Source organism: Tachypleus tridentatus, chromosome 13, assembly GCF_004210375.1.
Source record: "Tachypleus tridentatus isolate NWPU-2018 chromosome 13, ASM421037v1, whole genome shotgun sequence".
NCBI classification, from domain to species: Eukaryota; Metazoa; Arthropoda; class Merostomata; order Xiphosura; family Limulidae; genus Tachypleus; species Tachypleus tridentatus.
The window spans coordinates 270,536,034-270,560,083 of NC_134837.1; the positions used below are offsets into that span (position 1 = coordinate 270,536,034).

Here is a 24,050-nt window from a genome sequence, read left to right on the forward strand (position 1 = left end):
ATATATGTAATAGCGTTACAAGCTCAGAGTATGTGATGTTACACGTGTTAAGGCACTGATTGTCAGACCAAAATGACAATGAAAGTTGTGCACTTTGAAAACAGAGGAAAACATTGATTTTTCGCCAAAACGCATGCGTGTCCAATAAATTCGTTTGAGAGATTTGCATGTTCTGCAAGTGCAACATGTGCAAAATCCTTACAAAAGTGACGGGTACTCGGTTTCCATAGCTCAGTGTTAAGCCATCGCCAAGACTGACTGAAGCACAACGCAACAATGCCATTGGTCGATTTAGAAGCAGGCGAATCTCGATCAGATGTTGCCAGAGCTGTGAATGTCCACCAAAACACCATCACAAGGCTATGGAATCGTCACCAACAACATGGATCAACATGTGACCGCCCACGATCTGGCAGACCTCGTGTGACCACACCCGCACAAGATCGCAACATCCGGTTATGTCACCTTTGGGATAGGACCACCACTGCGACATCTACTGCCTCAACCATACCAGGGCTGCGAGGGATTTCCGATCAGACCGCACGCAACCATCTACAAGATGCAGGAATCCAACCTCGACGCCCAGTCACATGTATCATCCTCACCCAGCAACATCGCCAAGCACGGCTGCAGTGGACTCGGCACGCCTCATCGACGATGTAGGCATGTTTGGTTCAGCGATGAATCACGTTTTATGCTTCGTAGGCAGGATGGAAGGACCCATGTTTACCGTCGCTGAGGTGAACATTTTGCAGCAAACTGTGTGCAGGATGTTGACAGATTTGATGGTGGCAGCGTCATGATGTGAGCTGCCATCGCCTACAGTGCCAGAACAGACCTTTTGCACGTTCGAGGGAATCTTACGGCTCAACGATACGTTGACGAGATTCTTAGGCCCCATGTGCAACCCATCATGGTGAATGTCAACAACGTTTTTCAACATGACAACGCCCGTCCTCACACTGCCCGACTCACCACTGTCTTCTTGAGACACCACAACATCAACGTTCTTTCCTGGCCCTCCAGATCACCAGATTTAAACCCCATCGAATATCTTTGGAACGAGTTGGACTGACGTCTGCGACGGCGACAACCTCAACCGCAGACTCTACCTCAGCTTGCAGCAGCTTTGCAGGCTGAGTGACAGCCATTCCACAGGATGTGATTCGTCATCTCATCGCTTCCATGGGCAGGAGATGCCAAGCAGTTATTGATGCTCACGGGGCATACTCGTTATTGATGTTAAACTTCACCCAATGAGCGTGGACTTGGCCTTTGCAAACTTTGGATGTTCAGCAGTGAATGTGCAAAGTTTCACACATGTCATACAGAACTACCCAGAATAAACTTGTTAACAATTTGTCTCATATTTTGCCTTTTGTGTTTCTTTTTTTGAAGAGTATAGTTAAGAATAATGAAAGACTGAACTCTAGGATGATGTACACTGATTTCTATGTTGTGAAGTGTATTTACTCATCCATGAAGGTTCTCATGTTATCAAAATATTGAGTCAGAAAATGAAAATATACATAGCTAATATATACTAATTTACAATAATTTCAAACTTTAGGTTTTTTGAAAAGTAATGTTAGAATAATATCATTGTTCTAGTATATGTCTAGTAGCTGAAAATATTCTATTGATGTGGTAGGAATTAAACCTTTGTTATACAAACTTAGTGATATGTTTTTTAATGTATCAAACACTAGATCTGGTCACTGATCAAGATTAATCTACTGGACAGAAAAAGGTAAAGATTGTCATACTTATTATTTTAATGACGTTTCTTAGTTTTAGTGAAGACCAAAGGTTGCATGAATTATATATTCATGAAAGGTTAAATATTTTCAATTACTGGACTGTTATTTTACTTTTATGTCATAATATATTTCATATATTTATATTTAAATATATTTACTTCTTCATGATATCCTAGTACTTGGAGAAAGGAACTTACACATTATTCTTATCGTAACTATATTCTAGAGAAAGAATACTTCTCACTTGAATTGTGGAAACTTTTAAAGTATGGTTATGGTTACATTTGATGAAAGACCACTTTATCCTCACTGTCCAGTCGAATCTTATTCAGGATAAACCACTTTTTTCAAGATTTGAATATTTATCATAGTTGTCAATAAATTATGTATATATTATTATTATAAGGGGCCTTACCAAACATTTTGTAAATTATGTATATATTATTATTATAAGGGGCCTTACGAAACATTTTGTAATTATGTATATATTATTATAAGGGGCCTTACGAAACATTTTGTAATTATGTATATATTATTATTATAAGGGGCCTTACGAAACATTTTGTAATTATGTATATATTATTATTATAAGGGGCCTTACGAAACATTTTGTAATTATGTATATATTATTATTATAAGGGGCCTTACGAAACATTTTGTAATTATGTATATATTATTATTATAGGGGCCTTACTAAACATTTTGTAAATTATGTATATATTATTATTATAAGGGCCTTACGAAACATTTTGTAATTATGTATATATTATTATTATAAGGGCCTTACGAAACATTTTGTAAATTATGTATATATTATTATTATATAAGGGCCTTACTAAACATTTTGTAATTATGTATATATTATTATTATAAGGGGCCTTACGAAACATTTTGTAATTATGTATATATTATTATTATAAGGGGCCTTACGAAACATTTTGTAAATTATGTATATATTATTATTATAAGGGGCCTTACGAAACATTTTGTAATTATGTATATATTATTATTATAAGGGGCCTTACGAAACATTTTGTAATTATGTATATATTATTATTATAAGGGGCCATTTTGTAAATTATGTATATATTATTATTATAAGGGGCCTTACGAAACATTTTGTAATTATGTATATATTATTATTATAAGGGGCCTTACGAAACATTTTGTAATTATGAGTCTCCACTTTAGGCTGTAATCCTTAAGAGTTAAAAAGACAGAATGGCCAGGTTGAACAATCTCACTTTCTACCTACCTGTGTGACACTTAACTCTTGCTGAAGGTGTGTCAGGGGCAGTTGATGATAAACAACTTGGTGAAGGTGTCTCAGTATTAGTTGATAAGAAACATGTTGGTGAATGTGTGTCAGGATTAGTTGATAAAAACATGTTTGTTAGGTATGTCAGAGGTAGTTAATAAGAAACGTTGGTGAATGTGCATCAGTGGTATTTCATAAGAAACATGTCTGTGTAGGTGTGTCAAGGGTAGTTGATAATAAACAAGTTGGTGAAGGGGTGTGACATGTAGTTGATAAGAAACATGATGGTGAAGATGTGTCAGGGTAGTTGATAAGAAACATGTTGGTTAAGGTGTATGAAAACTAGTAATGATTAATATGAAACGTTTGTTAAATGTGTAAAAATCAGTTGATTAGAAACATGTTGGTGAAGGTGTGCCAGGTGTAGTTGATAAGCAATGCGTTTGTTAACTGTGTAATGATTAGTTGATATGAAGTATGTTGGTGAAGATTTGTGAAAATTAGTAGGTTAGAAACACTTTAGAGGTGTAAAATTAGTTGATAAGAAACATGTTAGTTAAGTGGTAATTCTGTAGAACTTTAGACATATTAATCAGTAAGTAATGAGGTGATATTAGTCTGTTTAAAGGCTAATCATATCTTAGAACTCTCATCAGTGGACTCCTGGATCTAATAGTGTTGCTTTTCAAATATTGTCATCTTACCTGAGAAACTTCAGTATTACTGTGTGCAATTGATAGAAAATGATAATTCAATCTTATATTCTGTGTATTAAGTCCTAGGATCTGAAATCATGTTTCAAGATTATACTGGAATTAATTTCCATGATTTGCTATATTGTGTTTCAAACTCATAACCCAAATATTAGTTACTTATAACAGTACATGCCATATTTCTTTATCTTAACTTCTATACTACACCAAGTATATCCTTTTCAAAGTACATCAGTATCTTGCAATAAGCACTTTTCTTTTAAAGGACATTTTGCTGATTCCTAGTGTAACTTCTAAGTATTACTCTATAAGACAAAGCTATTTGGTTTCAATTGTCTTTGTAACTTTTATTCAACCTTTTGAATTAGTTTTTGAATATTTGTACAAAGCTGCTAAAGCTATCTTCATTGATCATCTCTGATATACCAGATGAATGGCAGCTTGTACAGATCAACCACTACCAACTCTGTGTGTTACTGAGAAGAGAGATTTGCCTGGCACACTTTTTACACACACACAGCTTCATTTACAGGATGCAAATGAATATTCAGTTGGACCCGCAGTACATATTTACGCAACAGTTATCTCTGTAATTATATTAGCATCTTTAAATAATCCTATTAATATTATCTGTGCATGTTTTCCTAAGTCAGTTTAGATCTTTATTTGTGGTTCTACATGTAGTCATGACATTATTTTAAATCACAGGTTTTAACATATAACTTATCCTTTTACATAGATGTGTGCTAAAACCTCTCTTCTTAAAGCTGACTGGTAAACATGCCTGTGTTGACTTCTGTCTTTTTAAAACACATTTTATAGACACACAGTAGTGATTTCAAGTTAAATTTAGAAAGCCAGTTTGAGAATTAAAGAGAAATAATTTTGTGATTAGTAAACCATAGTTTATGCTTTATATTTCTTTTCCAGCCCTTGTTTAATTTTTTCCTTATATAACATTTCCACAGTCTTGAGTTTTGTAAATAACTAAACACCATAGTTTGTCTAAATATTTTTGTCTAGCCTAATTAAAGACAATAAATTACTTACATTCACAATATTCACTGTATTATAACCTACATCAGTGTTAATATAACATGCCAGTTTATACATCCACTCACAAAATTAACCAAAAAAAAGATACGTTTTCCAAATCTTAAAACAGAAATGTTTGAGTGTATACATAGAAATACTTGTTTCCAATACACAAGAACATTCTATAAATGTTCATTATATTTATTTTTAGTAGCACATCTACAGGAATTCTTCATAGTTGTTATAACTTCCTATCTTAGGTGTAGTAAATATACATCTCCATTAATTTATGGGTCTCTGATCTAATATACAAAAGTGGGTTTTAAAATATGGCATTAAATTATAAAGATATTGAGATACTGTGTTATTCAGAAGGGTACTAAACTTCAGCAACTTGCCATAAATCTACACATGGAATAATTCAAACAGGATGGTTTTTTTTTTTTATCTTATTATTTTATTTCAAGACCTCAAAAACAAGACATCTCAGAAAGGTGACTAAATAAAACCTTAACTAAAATGTAAGAAAAAATCTCAAATATATCATATCAGTTTAAAAATCTCTTCAGAAAATATTTGTGTTAATTAGTGACAAGTACTTCTCAGAGAATGATGTTTGCAAGAACCTTGTTTACATAACACCTGTAACTGATGTAGTAATAAGAATAAATACCAGTTATAAAACCATGTATTTCTGGAAAACTTTTATGGGTAAGATCAACTTTAAAAGTTACACATTAAGTTGTCTTCTAAACATTTTAACAGATAAAATGAAGTTAGAATTACCAATTAGAAATACAGAGCAGGTCATAAACTTAACTACAACATGAATCACAAGCTGGAATGTCAGAAAACACTACTGTTTTGATTTAGCTTTTAAAATGTGACAAAACATTTTCCTTCTAGATAAAATCAGATTACTATGCATAGAAATATTATTTCAACGACAAAAACAGTAACCCATACTTTCTATCTTTAACAACTTAGAAAAAAGTGAAATGTAACTTAAAAAACAACAAAAACTGAAAATACACTTGTCTAAAGATAACAGAAATGTTACATATCATCATAAGTGAAACTCTTAAGAACGTGCACAAATATATATATATATTACATTAATTTATGATAACTTATTAAATTTGTTATTTAAAAGCCATAATTGCAGAGTTAATGATTTTTCATATTGACTCGAGTTTAGTTTAAAGTGTCTACCACGTCAGATAATCTGTAATGTTCTTGGTCATCATGCTGTAACTCACATTCAGATAATCTGTAATGTTCTTGGTCATCATGCTGTAACTCACATTCAGATAATCTGTAATGTTCTTGGTCATTATGCTGTAACTCACATTCAGATAATCTGTAATGTTCTTGGTCATCATGCTGTAACTCACATTCAGATAATCTGTAATGTTCTTGGTCATCATGCTGTAACTCACATTCAGATAATCTGTAATGTTCTTGGTCATTATGCTGTAACTCACATTCAGATAATCTGTAATGTTCTTGGTCATTATGCTGTAACTCACATTCAGATAATCTGTAATGTTCTTGGTCATCATGCTGTAACTCACATTCAGATAATCTGTAATGTTCTTGGTCATTATGCTGTAACTCACATTCAGATAATCTGTAATGTTCTTGGTCATCATGCTGTAACTCACATTCAGATAATCTGTAATGTTCTTGGTCATCATGCTGTAACTCACATAAAAGTGACTAGAAAAGAAGTTTGCCATTTCAAACATACAGATAATTTGAACATATTGACACTATCACATTCAGAATACTTACACATTCATTATAATGTAACTTTCTGACATACAAAGTACAGTTTAAATTTTTAAAAAAAGTCACACCTGAACACCATACCTGCTTAACTAATCTGCAGTTCATACATGTTAACATGTTCACATCCTGTTGTTTCCAACTAAGAGATCATATTAATCAAAACAACAAAGTAACAAAGAGAAATAAATCATTTCTACATAAATGTGTAAAGATAATTCATCACAATGATGCTACACTACATTCGTGAAAACTCTTAACTTTCTTGCTATGTTTCAATGGACCCTTGAATACTGTAACATATTTATACATTTGAGAAACCAACCTATTTAATTAATACACACTAGTCCCCTAGAAGATTGCCTTCTACAATCTCTTTGGCTTCTTTTGCTTCCAAAAGTTCATCATCATCATCGTCATCCTCTTCATCTTGGTATGGACTAACAGTTGGATCTGGGTAGTGAAAAGTGCTGCCTGATAGATCCACTTCAATGGGAAAAATGTTGGCTGTTTTCATCACAGCATGACAATTGTTATGGTAGTGGGACAGTGCTGATACAAAACGGTTCAGCTGGAAGACGATATCCTGTACTAGATAAAACAGGAAACATCGTTATAACATGCAGTAGTGACAAAGTGTTAACACAAAACTGTTCAGATGGAGGACTGTCTTGTACTTGATGAAACAAGAAACATCATTATACCATGTTGCAGTGGGACAGTGTTAACACAAAACTGTTCAGCTAGAGGACTATCTTGTACTAGATGAAACAAGAAACATCATTATACCATGTTGCAGTGGGACAGTATTAACACAAAACTGTTCAGATGGAGGACTGTCTTGTACTAGATGAAACAAGAAACATCATTATACCATGTTGCAGTGGGACAGTGTTAACACAAAACTGTTCAGCTAGAGGACTAACTTGTACTAGATGAAACAAGAAACATCATTATACCATGTTGTAGTGGGACAGTGTTAACACAAAACTGTTCAGCTAGAGGACTATCTTGTACTAGATGAAACAAGAAACATCATTATACCATGTTGCAGTGGGACAGTGTTAACACAAAACTGTTCAGCTAGAGGACTATCTTGTACTAGATGAAACAAGAAACATCATTATACCATGTTGCAGTGGGACTGTGTTAACACAAAACTGTTCAGCTAGAGGACTATCTTGTACTAGATGAAACAAGAAACATCATTATACCATGTTGTAGTGGGACAGTGTTAACACAAAACTGTTCAGCTAGAGGACTATCTTGTACTAGATGAAACAAGAAACATCATTATACCATGTTGCAGTAGGACAGTGTTAACACAAAACTGTTCAGCTAGAGGACTATCTTGTACTAGTTGAAACAAGAAAAATCATTATACCATGTTGTAGTGGGACAGTGTTAACACAAAACTGTTCAGACTCCAAGGCCGTGAGTTTTTTCCTCATAACGTAAAAAGTATCACAATTAGGATAATGAAAGTACAGTATATTATAAATATTATACTAACACACATCTACATAATTTTTTATGTAAATTGAACGACAAACTGTTTATAAACAAATAACCAAACATAGGAGGGGCAGAAAGTGTTCATGCATCTACTTTAATGGTCAGTTGTGTAGCCTTTTAGGTGAATTACTTGGCACAATCTCTCCTCATAGTCCTCCATGATCGCTTGACAGTACTCGACTGGTATTTTCTTCTATTCTTCTTTACAGAATGCCTCCAACTCTTCTAAGTTTTTTGTATGATGCTGATGAACCCTGGTTTTCAACTCATGCTAAACGTTTTCAATTGGGTCTAGATTGGGTGACTGTGATGGCCACTACAGAACACTTATATGATTTCTCTGCAACCAGGATTGCACATATTTCGATGTGTGCTTAGAGTCATTGTCGTGCTGGAAGATCCAACGACGCCAAGTCGCAAGTTCCGAGCATCATTCTTGATATAAGTGCCTAATATATCAACGCATTCTCTTTTTCATGATTCTGTTGACATGGTTAAGGATGCCTACACCAGAAGAGCTGAAGGAACCCGATAGCATGATCGAGCCACCTCTGTGTTTAACTGTAGGGACGGTGTTCTTTGAAGATTTTGTTCCCCTTCTTATGGAAAGGATAGCTAACATTGTTGTAGCCAAAAAGTTCAATTTTAGTCTCATCTGATCAAAGGATACTTTTCCAAAAGGTAAAGGGTTTATCTACATGCTTTCTTGCATACCTCAATCGTGCTTCTAAATGAACAGGCTTTATATATGGAGTTCTACGAGGACGGCATGCTTTGAACCCAGAAGAGCATAACATGTTCATAACTGTATAGGTGCTTACTTCAACCCCGCTTCCTTACCAGTTTCTGCACGCCATTATGTGTTAAACGAGGATTCCTACTAACTTCTCCGAGAACCTTCCTTTGGTTTTCTCTGGAAATTTGGTGGGGCATCCAGAAAGAGGGAGGTTAGCAGTTGACCCTGTAAGCTTAAACTTGACAATTATGCTTTGAACAGTAGATTTTGGCGCATTAAGTTGTGTAGCAATACTGGAAAGAGATACACGAGACTTGTATTTTACAATAATTCGGTTTTTTAAATCACTGGACAGTTGTTTCCTGTTCGCTATGATGACCAAGCAGATAATGACAGAGACTGCGCTAAATTGCCAGAAGTACATATTTTTACTGGCTAAATTGCAATAATTATGAACCCAGTGTCTAGTTCTGGAATGGTATAATGTAGTTTATTTGCCAAACTAAACAAAATGTTTACATGAATATCAGTTTTTTCACACATTCTGAACTGCACAAACACTTTCTGCTCCTCCTATTTTTGATTATTTGTTTATAAACAGTTTATTTGTCCTTTAACTGACATAAAAATTTATGTAGATGTGTGTTAGTATAATATTTATAAAATACTATACTTCTATTAGCCTAATCGTGATACTTTCTAAGTTATGAGCAAAAAATTACTCGGGACGCAGGGGTACGAACACTTTCTTTTGTGACTGTATCTTGTACTAGATAATACAGAAAACATCATTAGAACATGCAGTAGTGGGACAGTATTAACACAAAATTGTTCAGCTGGAAGGCTTATGTTGTACTAAATAAAACAGAAAACATCATAATACCATGTTGCAGTGGGACAGTATTAACACAAAACTGTTCAGCTGGAAGACTTTACGTTGTACTAAATAAAACGGAAAACATCATAATACCATGTTGCAGTGGGACAGTATTAACACAAAACTGTTCAGCTGGAAGGCTTACGTTGTACTAAATAAAACAGAAAACATCATAATACCATGTTGCAGTGGGACAGTATTAACACAAAACTGTTCAGCTGGAAGGCTTTACATTGTACTAAATAAAACAGAAAACATCATAATACCATGTTGCAGTGCAACAGTATTAACACAAAACTGTTCAGGTGGAGGACTATATATCTTGTATTAGATAAAACAGAAACATCATTAGAACATATAGTAGTGGGACAGTATTAGCACAAAACTGTTCAGGTGGAGGACTATATATCTTGTATTAGATAAAACAGAAACATCATTAGAACATATAGTAGTGGGACAGTATTAGCACAAAACTGTTCAGGTGGAGGACTATATATCTTGTATTAGATAAAACAGAAACATCATTAGAACATATAGTAGTGGGACAGTGTTAAACAAAACTGTTCAGGTGGAGGACTATCTTGTATTAGATAAAACAAAACATCATTAGAACATATAGTAGTGGGACAGTATTAACACAAAACTGTTCAGGTGGAGGACTATATATCTTGTATTAGATAAAACAGAAACATCATTAGAACATATAGTAATGGGACAGTGTTAAAACAAAACTGTTTAGGTGGAGGACTATCTTGTATTAGATAAAACAGAAAACATCATTAGAACATATAGTAGTGGGACAGTATTAACACAAAACTGTTCAGGTGGAGGACTAAACATCTCGTATTAGATAAAACAGAAACATCATTAGAACATATAGTAATGGGACAGTATTAACACAAAACTGTTCAGGTGGAGGACTATATATCTTGTATTAGATAAAACAGAAAACACCATTAGAACATATAGTAGTGGGACAGTATTAACACAAAACTGTTCAGGTGGAGGACTATATATCTTGTATTAGATAAAACAGAAAACATCATTAGAACATATAGTAGTGGGACAGTATTAACACAAAACTGTTCAGGTGGAGGACTAAACATCTTGTATTAGATAAAACAGAAACATCATTAGAACATATAGTAATGGGACAGTGTTAAAACAAAACTGTTTAGGTGGAGGACTATCTTGTATTAGATAAAACAGAAAACATCATTAGAACATATAGTAGTGGGACAGTATTAACACAAAACTGTTCAGGTGGAGGACTAAACATCTCGTATTAGATAAAACAGAAACATCATTAGAACATATAGTAATGGGACAGTGTTAAAACAAAACTGTTTAGGTGGAGGACTATCTTGTACTAGATAAAACAAAACATCATTAGAACATATAGTAGTGGGACAGTATTAACACAAAACTGTTCAGGTGGAGGACTATATATCTTGTATCAGATAAAACAGAAAACATCATTACAATATGCAGTAGTGGGACAGTATTAACACAAAACTGTTCAGCTGGACTTGTATTGTACTAGATGAACAAGAAATATCATCAGAACATGTTTCTACATTATTTAAATTATCCTTCACTGTTTGAAGTGATGGGTTTTTAAACAATATCTTCTACATTATTCAAATTGTTCATCACTGTAAGGAGTGCTGGGTCTTTCATTGCAAACTTCTTAACGTATTCAACACACTTCAATCTTGACTTGATTGTACACTCTTCTGTGTCTGTGTACTGGTTGCTGTCATTATTCAGGTTGGTCAAATGTTCTTGTACCCAGTTGTCACAGAACGTTGGATGAAGGCACACTGTTGTTTGGTCAACACATTCCTTGGAAGATGTTTTCAGCCAGCTGAAGCTGTTGTGGAAAAGGATGTTTTAGTCTTCATCTTCTCTGTTGTCTTCTGAAGGGAAGTTGATGAAACAATTTTACACTGTTCTTGTCCACTTTTACACTGTTCTTGTCCACTTTTACACTGTTCTTGTCCACTTTTACACTGTTCTTGTCTACTTTTACACTGTTCTGTTCTTTATTTCACTCAACACAAGCATTCTTGCACACAGACATTTTTCTCGAAGTTGGTGGTTTTCAAAGTTGGCTTTCAATGCATGAATGATAGATACCTGGGTCATGAGGCTTTAGCACTTATGCTGCACTGCAAACTTAGAACACAATTCTGATATTCCTAGATTCTTTTGACTGTGCAATATGACATTGTCTAATACTAAAACAACAACATGATGCTGTCGTTTCATGCACTTGTTGAAACTTACAGCCCAGTCTTGGAAAACATAATTGGTCATCCACATATATCCTAGAGTATGTGATACACTAGTTATACACAGTTACAGTAACGTGATCAAACAGTATGTGATATACTATTTATACACAGTTACAGTAACGTGATCAAACAGTATGTGATACACTAGTTATACACAGCGTCTCTGTTACAGTAATGTGATCAAACAGTATGTGATACACTAGTTATACACAGTATCTCTGTTACAGTAACGTGATCAAACAGTATGTGATACACTAGTTATACACTGCATCTCTGTTACAGTAACGTTATCAAACAGTATGCGATACACTAGTTATACACTGCGTCTCTGTTACAGTAACGTTATCAAACAGTATGTGATACAGTAGTTATACAGTGTGTGTGTGTTACGGAAATGTTATCAAACAGTATGTGATACAGTAATTATACACTGTGCATCCGTTACAGTGAGGTTACCAAACAGTATGTGATACAGTAATTAGACACTGTGCATCTGTTACAATGAGGTTACCAAACAGTATGTGATACAGTCGTAACACACTGTGCCTCTTACAGTGATGTCATTAAAGAGAGAAGTAACCTAACTAAAATGGTTGAAGTAGACATTCCACCACAAACAGAGCAGAAGTAAACTAACTGAAATGGTTGAAGTAGACATTCCACCACAAACGGAGCAGAAGTAAACTAACTAAAATGGTTGAAGTAGACATTCCACCACAAACAGAGCAGATGTAAACTAACTAAAATGGTTGAAGTAGACATTCCACCACAAACGGAGCAGAATTAAACTAACTAAAATGGTTGAAGTAGACATTTCACCACAAACAGAGCAGAATTAAACTAACTAAAATGGTTGAAGTAGACATTCCACCACAAACAGAGCAGAATTAAACTAACTAAAATGGTTGAAGTAGACATTCCACCACAAACAGAGCAGAAGTAAACTAACTAAAATGGTTGAAGTAGACATTCCACCACAAACAGAGCAGAAGTAAACTAACTGAAATGGTTGAAGTAGACATTCCACCACAAACAGAGCAGAAGTAAACTAACTAAAATGGTTGAAGTAGCAATTCCACCACAAACAGAGCAGAAGTAAACTAACTAAAATGGTTGAAGTAGACATTTCACCACAAACAGAGCAGAAGTAAACTAACTAAAATGGTTGAAGTATACATTCCACCACAAACAGAGCAGAAGTAAACTAACTGAAATGGTTGAAGTAGACATTCCACCACAAACAGAGCAGAAGTAAACTAACTGAAATGGTTGAAGTAGACATTCCACCACAAACGGAGCAGAAGTAAACTAACTAAAATAGTTGAAGTAGACATTCCACCACAAACAGAGCAGAAGTAACTTAACTAAAATAGTTGAAGTAGACATTCCACCACAAACAGAGCAGAAGTACCCTAACTAAAATGGTTGAAGTAGACATTCCACCACAAACAGAGCAGAAGTAACTTAACTAAAATAGTTGAAGTAGACATTCCACCACAAACAGAGCAGAAGTAACTTAACTAAAATAGTTGAAGTAGACATTCCACCACAAACAGAGCAGAAGTAACTTAACTAAAATAGTTGAAGTAGACATTCCACCACAAACAGAGCAGAAGTAACCTAACTAAAATGGTTGAAGTAGACATTCCACCACAAACAGAGCAGAAGTAACTTAACTAAAATAGTTGAAGTAGACATTCCACCACAAACAGAGCAGAAGTAACTTAACTAAAATAGTTGAAGTAGACATTCCACCACAAACAGAGCAGAAGTAAACTAACTAAAATGGTTGAAGTAGACATTCCACCACAAACAGAGCAGAAGTAACTTAACTAAAATGGTTGAAGTAGACATTCCACCACAAACAGAGAAGTATCCTAATTGAAATGGTTGAAGTAGACACATCTCACAGTAACCTAACTGAAATGGTTGAAGTGGACATTCCACCACAAACAGAGCAGAAGTAAACTAACTGAAATGGTTGAAGTAGACATTCCACCACAAACGGAGCAGATGTAAACTAACTAAAATGGTTGAAGTAGACATTCCACCACAAACGGAGCAGAAGTAAACTAACTAAAATGGTTGAAGTAGACATTCCACCACAAACGGAGCAGAAGTAAACTAACTGAAATGGTTGAAGTAGACATTCCACCACAAACAGAGCAGAAGTAACTTAACTAAAATAGTTGAAGTAGACATTCCACCACAAACAGAGCAGAAGTAACTAACTAAAATGGTTGAAGTAGACATTCCACCACAAACAGAGCAGAAGTAACTTAACTAAAATAGTTGAAGTAGACATTCCACCACAAACAGAGCAGAAGTAACTTAACTAAAATAGTTGAAGTAGACATTCCACCACAAACAGAGCAGAAGTAACTTAACTAAAATAGTTGAAGTAGACATTCCACCACAAACAGAGCAGAAGTAACCTAACTAAAATGGTTGAAGTAGACATTCCACCACAAACAGAGCAGAAGTAAACTAACTGAAATGGTTGAAGTAGACATTCCACCACAAACAGAGCAGAAGTAAACTAACTGAAATGGTTAAGTAGATATTCCACCACAAACAGAGCAGAAGTAAACTAACTAAAATGGTTGAAGTAGACATTCCACCACAAACAGAGCAGAAGTACCCTAACTAAAATGGTTGAAGTAGACATTCCACCACAAACAGAGCAGAAGTAACTAACTAAAATGGTTGAAGTAGACATTCCACCACAAACAGAGCAGAAGTAACTAACTAAAATGGTTGAAGTAGACATTCCACCACAAACAGAGCAGAAGTAACTTAACTAAAATGGTTGAAGTAGACATTCCACCACAAACAGAGCAGAAGTAACTTAACTAAAATAGTTGAAGTAGACATTCCACCACAAACAGAGCAGAAGTAACTTAACTAAAATAGTTGAAGTAGACATTCCACCACAAACAGAGCAGAAGTAACTTAACTAAAATAGTTGAAGTAGACATTCCACCACAAACAGAGCAGAAGTAACCTAACTAAAATGGTTGAAGTAGACATTCCACCACAAACAGAGCAGAAGTAACTTAACTAAAATAGTTGAAGTAGACATTCCACCACAAACAGAGCAGAAGTAACTTAACTAAAATAGTTGAAGTAGACATTCCACCACAAACAGAGCAGAAGTAAACTAACTAAAATGGTTGAAGTAGACATTCCACCACAAACAGAGCAGAAGTAACTTAACTAAAATGGTTGAAGTAGACATTCCACCACAAACAGAGAAGTATTCTAATTGAAATGGTTGAAGTAGACACATCTCACAGTAACCTAACTGAAATGGTTGAAGTGGACATTCCACCACAAACAGAGCAGAAGTAAACTAACTGAAATGGTTGAAGTAGACATTCCACCACAAACAGAGCAGAAGTAAACTAACTAAAATGGTTGAAGTAGACATTCCACCACAAACAGAGCAGAAGTAAACTAACTAAAATAGTTGAAGTAGACATTCCACTACAAACAGAGCAGAAGTAACCTAACTAAAATAGTTGAAGTAGACATTCCACCACAAACAGAGCAGAAGTAACTTAACTAAAATAGTTGAAGTAGACATTCCACCACAAACAGAGCAGAAGTAACTAACTAAAATAGTTGAAGTAGACATTCCACCACAAACAGAGCAGAAGTAACCTAACTAAAATGGTTGAAGTAGACATTCCACCACAAACAGAGCAGAAGTAACTTAACTAAAATAGTTGAAGTAGACATTCCACCACAAACAGAGCAGAAGTAACTTAACTAAAATAGTTGAAGTAGACATTCCACCACAAACAGAGCAGAAGTAAACTAACTAAAATGGTTGAAGTAGACATTCCACCACAAACAGAGCAGAAGTAACTTAACTAAAATAGTTGAAGTAGACATTCCACCACAAACAGAGCAGAAGTAAACTAACTGAAATAGTTGAAGTAGACATTCCACCACAAACAGAGCAGAAGTAACTTAACTAAAATGGTTGAAGTAGACATTCCACCACAAACAGAGCAGAAGTAACCTAACTAAAATGGTTGAAGTAGACATTCCACCACAAACAGAGCAGAAGTAACTTAACTAAAATAGTTGAAGTAGACATTCCACCACAAACAGAGAAGTATCCTAATTGAAATGGTTGAAGTAGACACATCTCACAGTAACCTAACTGAAATGGTTGAAGTAGACATTCCACCACAAACAGAGCAGAAGTAAACTAACTGAAATGGTTGAAGTAGACATTCCACCACAAACAGAGCAGAAGTAACTAACTGAAATGGTTGAAGTAGACATTCCACCACAAACAGAGCAGAAGTAAACTAACTGAAATGGTTGAAGTAGACATTCCACCACAAACAGAGCAGATGTAAACTAACTAAAATGGTTGAAGTAGACATTCCACCACAAACAGAGCAGAAGTAAACTAACTAAAATGGTTGAAGTAGACATTCCACCACAAACAGAGCAGAAGTAAACTAACTAAAATGGTTGAAGTAGACATTCCACCACAAACAGAGCAGAAGTAAACTAACTAAAATGGTTGAAGTAGACATTCCACCACAAACAGAGCAGAAGTAAACTAACTAAAATGGTTGAAGTAGACATTCCACCACAAACAGAGCAGAAGTAAACTAACTAAAATGGTTGAAGTAGACATTCCACCACAAACAGAGCAGAAGTAAACTAACTAAAATGGTTGAAGTAGACATTCCACCACAAACAGAGCAGAAGTAAACTAACTGAAATGGTTGAAGTAGACATTCCACCACAAACAGAGCAGAAGTAAACTAACTACAATGGTTGAAGTAGACATTCCACCACAAACAGAGCAGAAGTAAACTAACTGAAATGGTTGAAGTAGACATTCCACCACAAACAGAGCAGAAGTAAACTAACTGAAATGGTTGAAGTAGACATTCCACCACAAACAGAGCAGAAGTAACTTAACTAAAATAGTTGAAGTAGACATTCCACCACAAACAGAGCAGAAGTAAACTAACTGAAATAGTTGAAGTAGATATTCCACCACAAACAGAGCAGAAGTAACTTAACTAAAATAGTTGAAGTAGACATTCCACCACAAACAGAGCAGAAGTAACCTAACTAAAATAGTTGAAGTAGACATTCCACCACAAACAGAGCAGAAGTAACTTAACTAAAATAGTTGAAGTAGACATTCCACCACAAACAGAGCAGAAGTAACCTAACTAAAATGGTTGAAGTAGACATTCCACCACAAACAGAGCAGAAGTAACTTAACTAAAATAGTTGAAGTAGACATTCCACCACAAACAGAGCAGAAGTAACTTAACTAAAATGGTTGAAGTAGACATTCCACCACAAACAGAGAAGTATCCTAATTGAAATGGTTGAAGTAGACACATCTCACAGTAACCTAACTAAAATGGTTAAAGTAGACAACACATCACAGAGAAGTATCCCAACTAAAATGGTTGAAGTAGACATTCCACAACAAACAGAGCAGAAGTAACTTAATTAAAATTGTTGAAGTAGACATTCCACAACAAACAGAGCAGAAGTAACTTAATTAAAATTGTTGAAGTAGACATTCCACCACAAACAGAGAAGTATCTTAATTGAAATGGTTGAAGTAGATACATTTCAAACAGAGAAGTAACCTAACTAAAAGGTTATACATCACATGAGAAACACTGGAGAAGTAACCTAACTAAAAGGTTGAGGTGGACATCACATCACAGAGAAGCAACCTAACTAAAATAGTTGAAGTAGACACCACACCACAAACACAGGAGAAGTAATCTAACTAAAAGGTTGAGGTGGACAGTACACAACAAACAGAGAATGAGCAAACTAGAATGTGTGTGCTTATTATAGATTAATACAAGTTTGAGCGATATTCCACAATTATGAACAGTTTATCTTATTGAATATAAAAAAATACATATCCAGTGATGTGTGGTTCAAAAGTCAGTACAATATTGTCAGTGATCTACACAAACTGATAGCATTCTGATCCACCATTATATTCCTTCAGGAACATGACTCATCAGTTAGGGTTTGTAGAGATGGCATAAGCAACACTGATTATATACAGGGTGTTCGGAAAGTCACCGTGCAGTTCTGTAATCATATTTTATTCAGTTTATTTCAAGCCAGCAACTGATAGCAGTGTTTAGAAACAAAATAAGAAGGATCCAGGCCTGTATTGATGCCAACAGGGGTCATTTTCAACATTGTTTATAATTGTCATTCATATTTACCTCCTGTATTCTATACTGAAACATGTCTGTTAATGTATAAGTGCACAGTGACTTTCCAAACACCCTGTACTTGTATACATTCTAGACAGACAGAAGCCATCACTGATACTCTGATTATATACCTACTTGTATACATTCTGGACAGACAGAAGCTGTCACTGATACTCTGATTATATACCTACTTGTATACATTCTGGACAGACAAAAAGCTGTCACTGATACTCTGATTATATACCTACTTGTATACATTCTGGACAGACAGAAGCCGTCACTGATACTCTGATTATATACCTACTTGTATACATTCTGGACAGACAGAAGCCATCACTGATACTCTGATTATATACCTACTTGTATACATTCTGGACAGACAGAAGCCATCACTGATACTCTGATTATATACCTACTTGTATACATTCTGGACAGACAGAAGCCATCACTGATACTCTGATTATATACCTACTTGTATACATTCTGGACAGACAGAAGCCATCACTGATACTCTGATTATATACCTACTTGTATACATTCTGGACAGACAGAAGCCATCACTGATACTCTGATTATATACCTACTTGTATACATTCTGGACAGACAGAAGCCATCACTGATACTCTGATTATATACTTATATACATTCTGGACAGACAGAAGCCATCACTGATACTCTGATTATATACTTATATACATTCTGGACAGACAGAAGCCATCACTAATATTCTGATTACATATGTATGTACATTCTGGACAGACAGAAGCCATCACTAATATTCTGATTACATATGTATGTACATTCTGGACAGACAGAAGCAATCACTGATTACCATGTTTCTGATCCAGTAGTTCAAGTTTAACAAGGACATCAGATCTTAGTTTGGCAAATCTTGCTCTTGCATCTTGTCTACATCTTAAGACTAACCTGTAATATAAAAAAACATGAAGAAAATTTTATTAGAGCTACAACACTTATATTCATGGCATAATGTATATTCTAAGAACTAAACTTAAAGTAATTGTACAAGACTCCAGGAAATAATGTAAAAAAAAAAATCAGTGTTTTCAAAGAAGACACACTGAAGAACTTAATATATGAAATAATATTTATTTTTTCGTGACGTTTTACAAAAATAAAATAAGTCAGACAAAAACATACAGCAGAAACTATTTGTTATACAGAACATAAATGGAAGAACTTAAAAGCGAGACACCAGTGGATGCAATAGAAAAGTTTATTTATTCTACATGCAATAAAAGAAAACTATCATTTCATTAACGAAGTCAAATTTAAATAACAACAAGAATCATAACAGGAAAACTGGTTCACTGTGAAAAGTACAAAATTATCTGTCACCAAACTATAATATTATGAGTTCAAGATTTAATTATTGTCACACTAAATAAGAACTTCTTGATACAGATTAATTTGTAAAACTTGCAGTTGTTAACAATTGTGCTCTAACAGGTTGAGATAGAAATATGTGTATTGATTTTTCTCTTAACAAGTATAATAATTAACTGTACCTAAAAGGGTTAACTTACCACGTTCAAAAGTACACAATGTTACCAACTAATCAGTAGGAAGTATAACAAAGTTCTAAATAAACAAGTGATCATATGGAGATACAGCCACGTACTAAATAAACATGTGATCAGTAAGAGATGCAGACAAGTTCTTAAAAGAACTCATCAGTAGGAAATACAGCCAAGTTCTTAATAAACAAGTGATCAGTAGGAAATACAGCCAGGTTCTAAATAAACAAGTGATTAGTAGGAGATACAGCCAAGTTCTAAATAAACAAGTGATCAGTAGGAGATACAGCCACGTTCTGAATAAACAAGTGATCAGTAGGAGATACAGCCACGTTCTGAATAAACAAGTGATCAGTAGGAGATACAGCCACGTTCTGAATAAACAAGTGATCAGTAGGAGATACAGCCACGTTCTGAATAAACAAGTGATCAGTAGGAGATACAGCCACGTTCTGAATAAACAAGTGATCAGTAGGAGATACAGCCACGTTCTGAATAAACAAGTGATCAGTAGGAGATACAGCCACGTTCTGAATAAACAAGTGATCAGTAGGAGATACAACCACGTTCTGAATAAACACGTGATCAGTAGGAGAAACAGCCAAGTTCTAAAGAAACACGTGATCGGTAGGAGGAACAGCCAAGTTCTAAAGAAACACGTGATCGGTAGAAGTTACAGCCAAGTTCTAAACAAACAAGTGATCGGTAGCAGTTACAGCCAAGTTCTCAATAAACAAGTGATCGGTAGCAGTTACAGCCAAGTTCTCAATAAACAAGTGATCGGTAGCAGTGACAGCCAAGTTCTAAATAAACAAGTGATCAGTAGGAGAAGCAGCCAAGTTCTAAATAAACAAGTGATCTGTAGGAGATACATCCAAGTTCTAAATAAACAACTCATCAGTAGGAGAAACAGCCAAGTTCTAAATAAACAAGTGATCTGTAGGAGATACATCCAAGTTCTAAATAAACAACTCAACAGTAGGAGAAACAACCAAGTTCTTAATAAACAACTCAACAGTAGGAGAAACAACCAAGTTCTTAATAAACACATGATCTGTAGGAGATACAGCCAAGTTCTAAATAAACAAGTGATCAGTAGGAGAAACAGCCAAGTTCTAAATAAACAAGTGATCACTAAGAGATATATCCAAGTTCTGAATAAACACGTGATCAGTAGCAGTTACAGCCAAGTTCTAAATAAACAAGTGATCAGTAGGAGATGCAGCCACGTTCTGAATAAACAAGTGATCAGTAGGAGATACAACCACGTTCTGAATAAACACGTGATCAGTAGGAGAAACAGCCAAGTTCTAAAGAAACACGTGATCGGTAGGAGAAACAGCCAAGTTCTAAAGAAACACGTGATCGGTAGAAGTTACAGCCAAGTTCTAAACAAACAAGTGATCGGTAGCAGTTACAGCCAAGTTCTCAATAAACAAGTGATCGGTAGCAGTTACAGCCAAGTTCTCAATAAACAAGTGATCGGTAGCAGTGACAGCCAAGTTCTAAATAAACAAGTGATCAGTAGGAGAAGCAGCCAAGTTCTAAATAAACAAGTGATCTGTAGGAGATACATCCAAGTTCTAAATAAACAACTCATCAGTAGGAGAAACAGCCAAGTTCTAAATAAACAAGTGATCTGTAGGAGATACATCCAAGTTCTAAATAAACAACTCAACAGTAGGAGAAACAACCAAGTTCTTAATAAACAACTCAACAGTAGGAGAAACAACCAAGTTCTTAATAAACACATGATCTGTAGGAGATACAGCCAAGTTCTAAATAAACAAGTGATCTGTAGGAGATACAGCCAAGTTCTAAATAAACAAGTGATCACTAAGAGATATATCCAAGTTCTGAATAAACACGTGATCAGTAGCAGTTACAGCCAAGTTCTAAATAAACAAGTGATCAGTAGGAGATGCAGCCAAGTTCTAAATAAACAAGTGATCTGTAGGAGATACTGCCAAGTTCTAAATAAACAAGTGATCAGTAGGAGAAACAGCCAAGTTCTAAATAAACAAGTGATCAGTAGGAGATACTGCCAAGTTCTAAATAAACAAGTCATCAGTAGGAGAAACAGCCAAATTCTAAATAAACAAGTGATCAGTAGGAGAAACAGCCAAATTCTAAATAAACAACTGATCAGTAGGAGAAACAGCCAAATTCTAAATAAACAAGTGATCACTAGCAGTTACAGCCAAGTTCTAAATACACAAGTGATCAGTAGGAGAAACAACCAAGTTCTAAATAAACAAGTGATCAGTAGGAGAAACAACCAAGTTCTAAATAAACAAGTGATCAGTAAGAGAAACAACCAAGTTCTAAATAAACAAGTTATCAGTAGGAGAAACAACCAATTTCTAAATAAACAAGTGATCAGTAAGAGAAACAACCAAGTTCTAAATAAACAAGTGATCAGTAAGAGAAACAACCAAGTTCTAAATAAACAAGTGATCAGTAGGAGAAACAACCACTTTCTAAATAAACAAGTGATCAGTAGGAGAAACAACCAAGTTCTAAATAAACAAGTGATCAGTAAGAGAAACAACCAATTTCTAAATAAACAAGTGATCAGTAGGAGAAGCAGCCAAGTTCTAAATAAACAAGTGATCAGTAGGAGAAACAACCACGTTCTAAATAAACAAGTGATCAGTAGGAGAAACAGCCAAATTCTAAATAAACAACTCATCAGTAGGAGAAACAAACCAAGTTCTAAATAAACAAGTGATCAGTAGGAGAAACAACCAAGTTCTAAATAAACAAGTGATCAGTAGGAGAAACAGCCAATTTCTAAATAAACAAGTGATCAGTAGGAGAAACAGCCAAGTTCTAAATAAACAAGTGATCAGTAGGAGAAACAGCCAAGTTCTAAATAAACAAGTGATCAGTAGGAGAAACAACCAATTTCTAAATAAACAAGTGATCAGTAGGAGAAACAGCCAAGTTCTAAATAAACAAGTGATCAGTAGGAGAAGCAGCCAAGTTCTAAATAAACAAGTGATCAGTAGGAGAAACAACCACGTTCTAAATAAACAAGTGATCAGTAGGAGAAACAACCAATTTCTAAATAAACAAGTGATCAGTAGGAGAAGCAGCCAAGTTCTAAATAAACAAGTGATCAGTAGGAGAAACAGCCAAATTCTAAATAAACAACTCATCAGTAGGAGAAACAGCCAAGTTCTAAATAACTCATCAGTAGGAGAAACAAACCAAGTTCTAAATAAACAAGTGATCAGTAGGAGAAACAACCAAGTTCTAAATAAACAAGTGATCAGTAGGAGAAACAGCCAAGTTCTAAATAAACAAGTGATCGGTAGGAGAAACAGCCAAGTTCTAAATAAACAAGTGATCAGTAGGAGAAACAACCAAGTTCTAAATAAACAAGTGATCAGAAGTATAAAGAAAAGGTAGGAATCAGTTACTAAGGTATGTTTCCACATACATTCTTTATTATTATTATAAAAGTAATTAAAATATGAAGACAAGAAACTAGTTGGGCTAGATTAGGAAGTATAGAGAAAAATAATTTTTCACTAGGTGAGTTCACAAGTAGTCCAAGTATATGATGCTCTAAGAACATAGATGTTTGTAATATCATCATGCAAATTACTTTGCACTTAAACCGGTCGACACAATTTGACTTTATATATTTACTAATAATTCTGTTTTTTTTCTATGAAAGACAATATTTATTAAAAGCCTGCAAAATAATAGAGGGTATAGGATGGAAACAAAATATTAGACGTTACAGCAAGGAAACAAAATATTAGATGTTACAGTAACAGAAACACTGAAGAGTTTTTGGGTCATAATCTCAGACAAATTGACTAAGCCTGTACAGATAGAGTTAATCCCAAAATGTTTGTGGTTGACCAGCCCTTTCAGCAACCATACAGGTGTTGAGGAAACAAACAAGTGGCCTTCAGATTGAGTGTTGAATGTCTTAACCACTGGACTATGAGTTTTGTTACAAACAAGATATAAATTGTGTAATATGGTACAATATTACAGAAAATTGATACATAACATAAAATTTTATCTAAATACAATTTTTCTTAACTTTTCAAAAGTAATAAAACTTTTCTGATTATTAGTGTCACTTATTAAACACACCTGTACTCACAGTTTTAATGTTGTTAAAACTCACCTGTACTCAGTTTTAATGTCACTTATTAAACACACCTGTACTCGCAGTTTTAATGTCACTTATTAAACACACCTGTACTCGCAGTTTTAATGTCACTTATTAAACACACCTGCACTCGCAGTTTTAATGTCACTTATTAAACACACC

The 24,050-nt window shown here is 34.7% G+C and overlaps 2 protein-coding genes across 7 annotated transcripts in view; one reads left to right on the forward strand and one right to left on the reverse strand.

Moving 5' to 3' along the window:
• LOC143239523 (protein tweety-like) overlaps window positions 1-4,623 on the forward strand; it is a 46,631-nt gene extending 42,008 nt beyond the window's left edge. For both annotated transcript variants that reach the window (XM_076480675.1, XM_076480676.1), the window contains 2 exons: window positions 1,710-1,750; window positions 4,161-4,623. In XM_076480675.1, the coding sequence (XP_076336790.1) occupies window positions 1,710-1,722 (13 nt within the window). In that variant the 3' untranslated portion in view covers window positions 1,723-1,750; window positions 4,161-4,623. The remainder of the gene's footprint in view (window positions 1-1,709; window positions 1,751-4,160) is intronic.
• Window positions 4,624-6,105: 1,482 nt separating this feature from the next.
• Window positions 6,106-24,050, reverse strand: part of LOC143237358 (PRKCA-binding protein-like) — a 51,119-nt gene continuing 33,174 nt past the window's right edge. For 2 of the 5 annotated variants that reach the window (XM_076476516.1, XM_076476518.1), the window contains 2 exons: window positions 19,048-19,142; window positions 6,376-7,145 (listed from right to left, as the gene is read on the reverse strand). In XM_076476516.1, the coding sequence (XP_076332631.1) occupies window positions 6,898-7,145; window positions 19,048-19,142 (343 nt within the window). In that variant the 3' untranslated portion in view covers window positions 6,376-6,897. Of the gene's footprint in view, window positions 7,146-19,047; window positions 19,143-24,050 lie in introns of all 5 variants that reach the window. The other 3 variants (XM_076476515.1, XM_076476519.1, XM_076476517.1) reach the window with 3 other exon arrangements.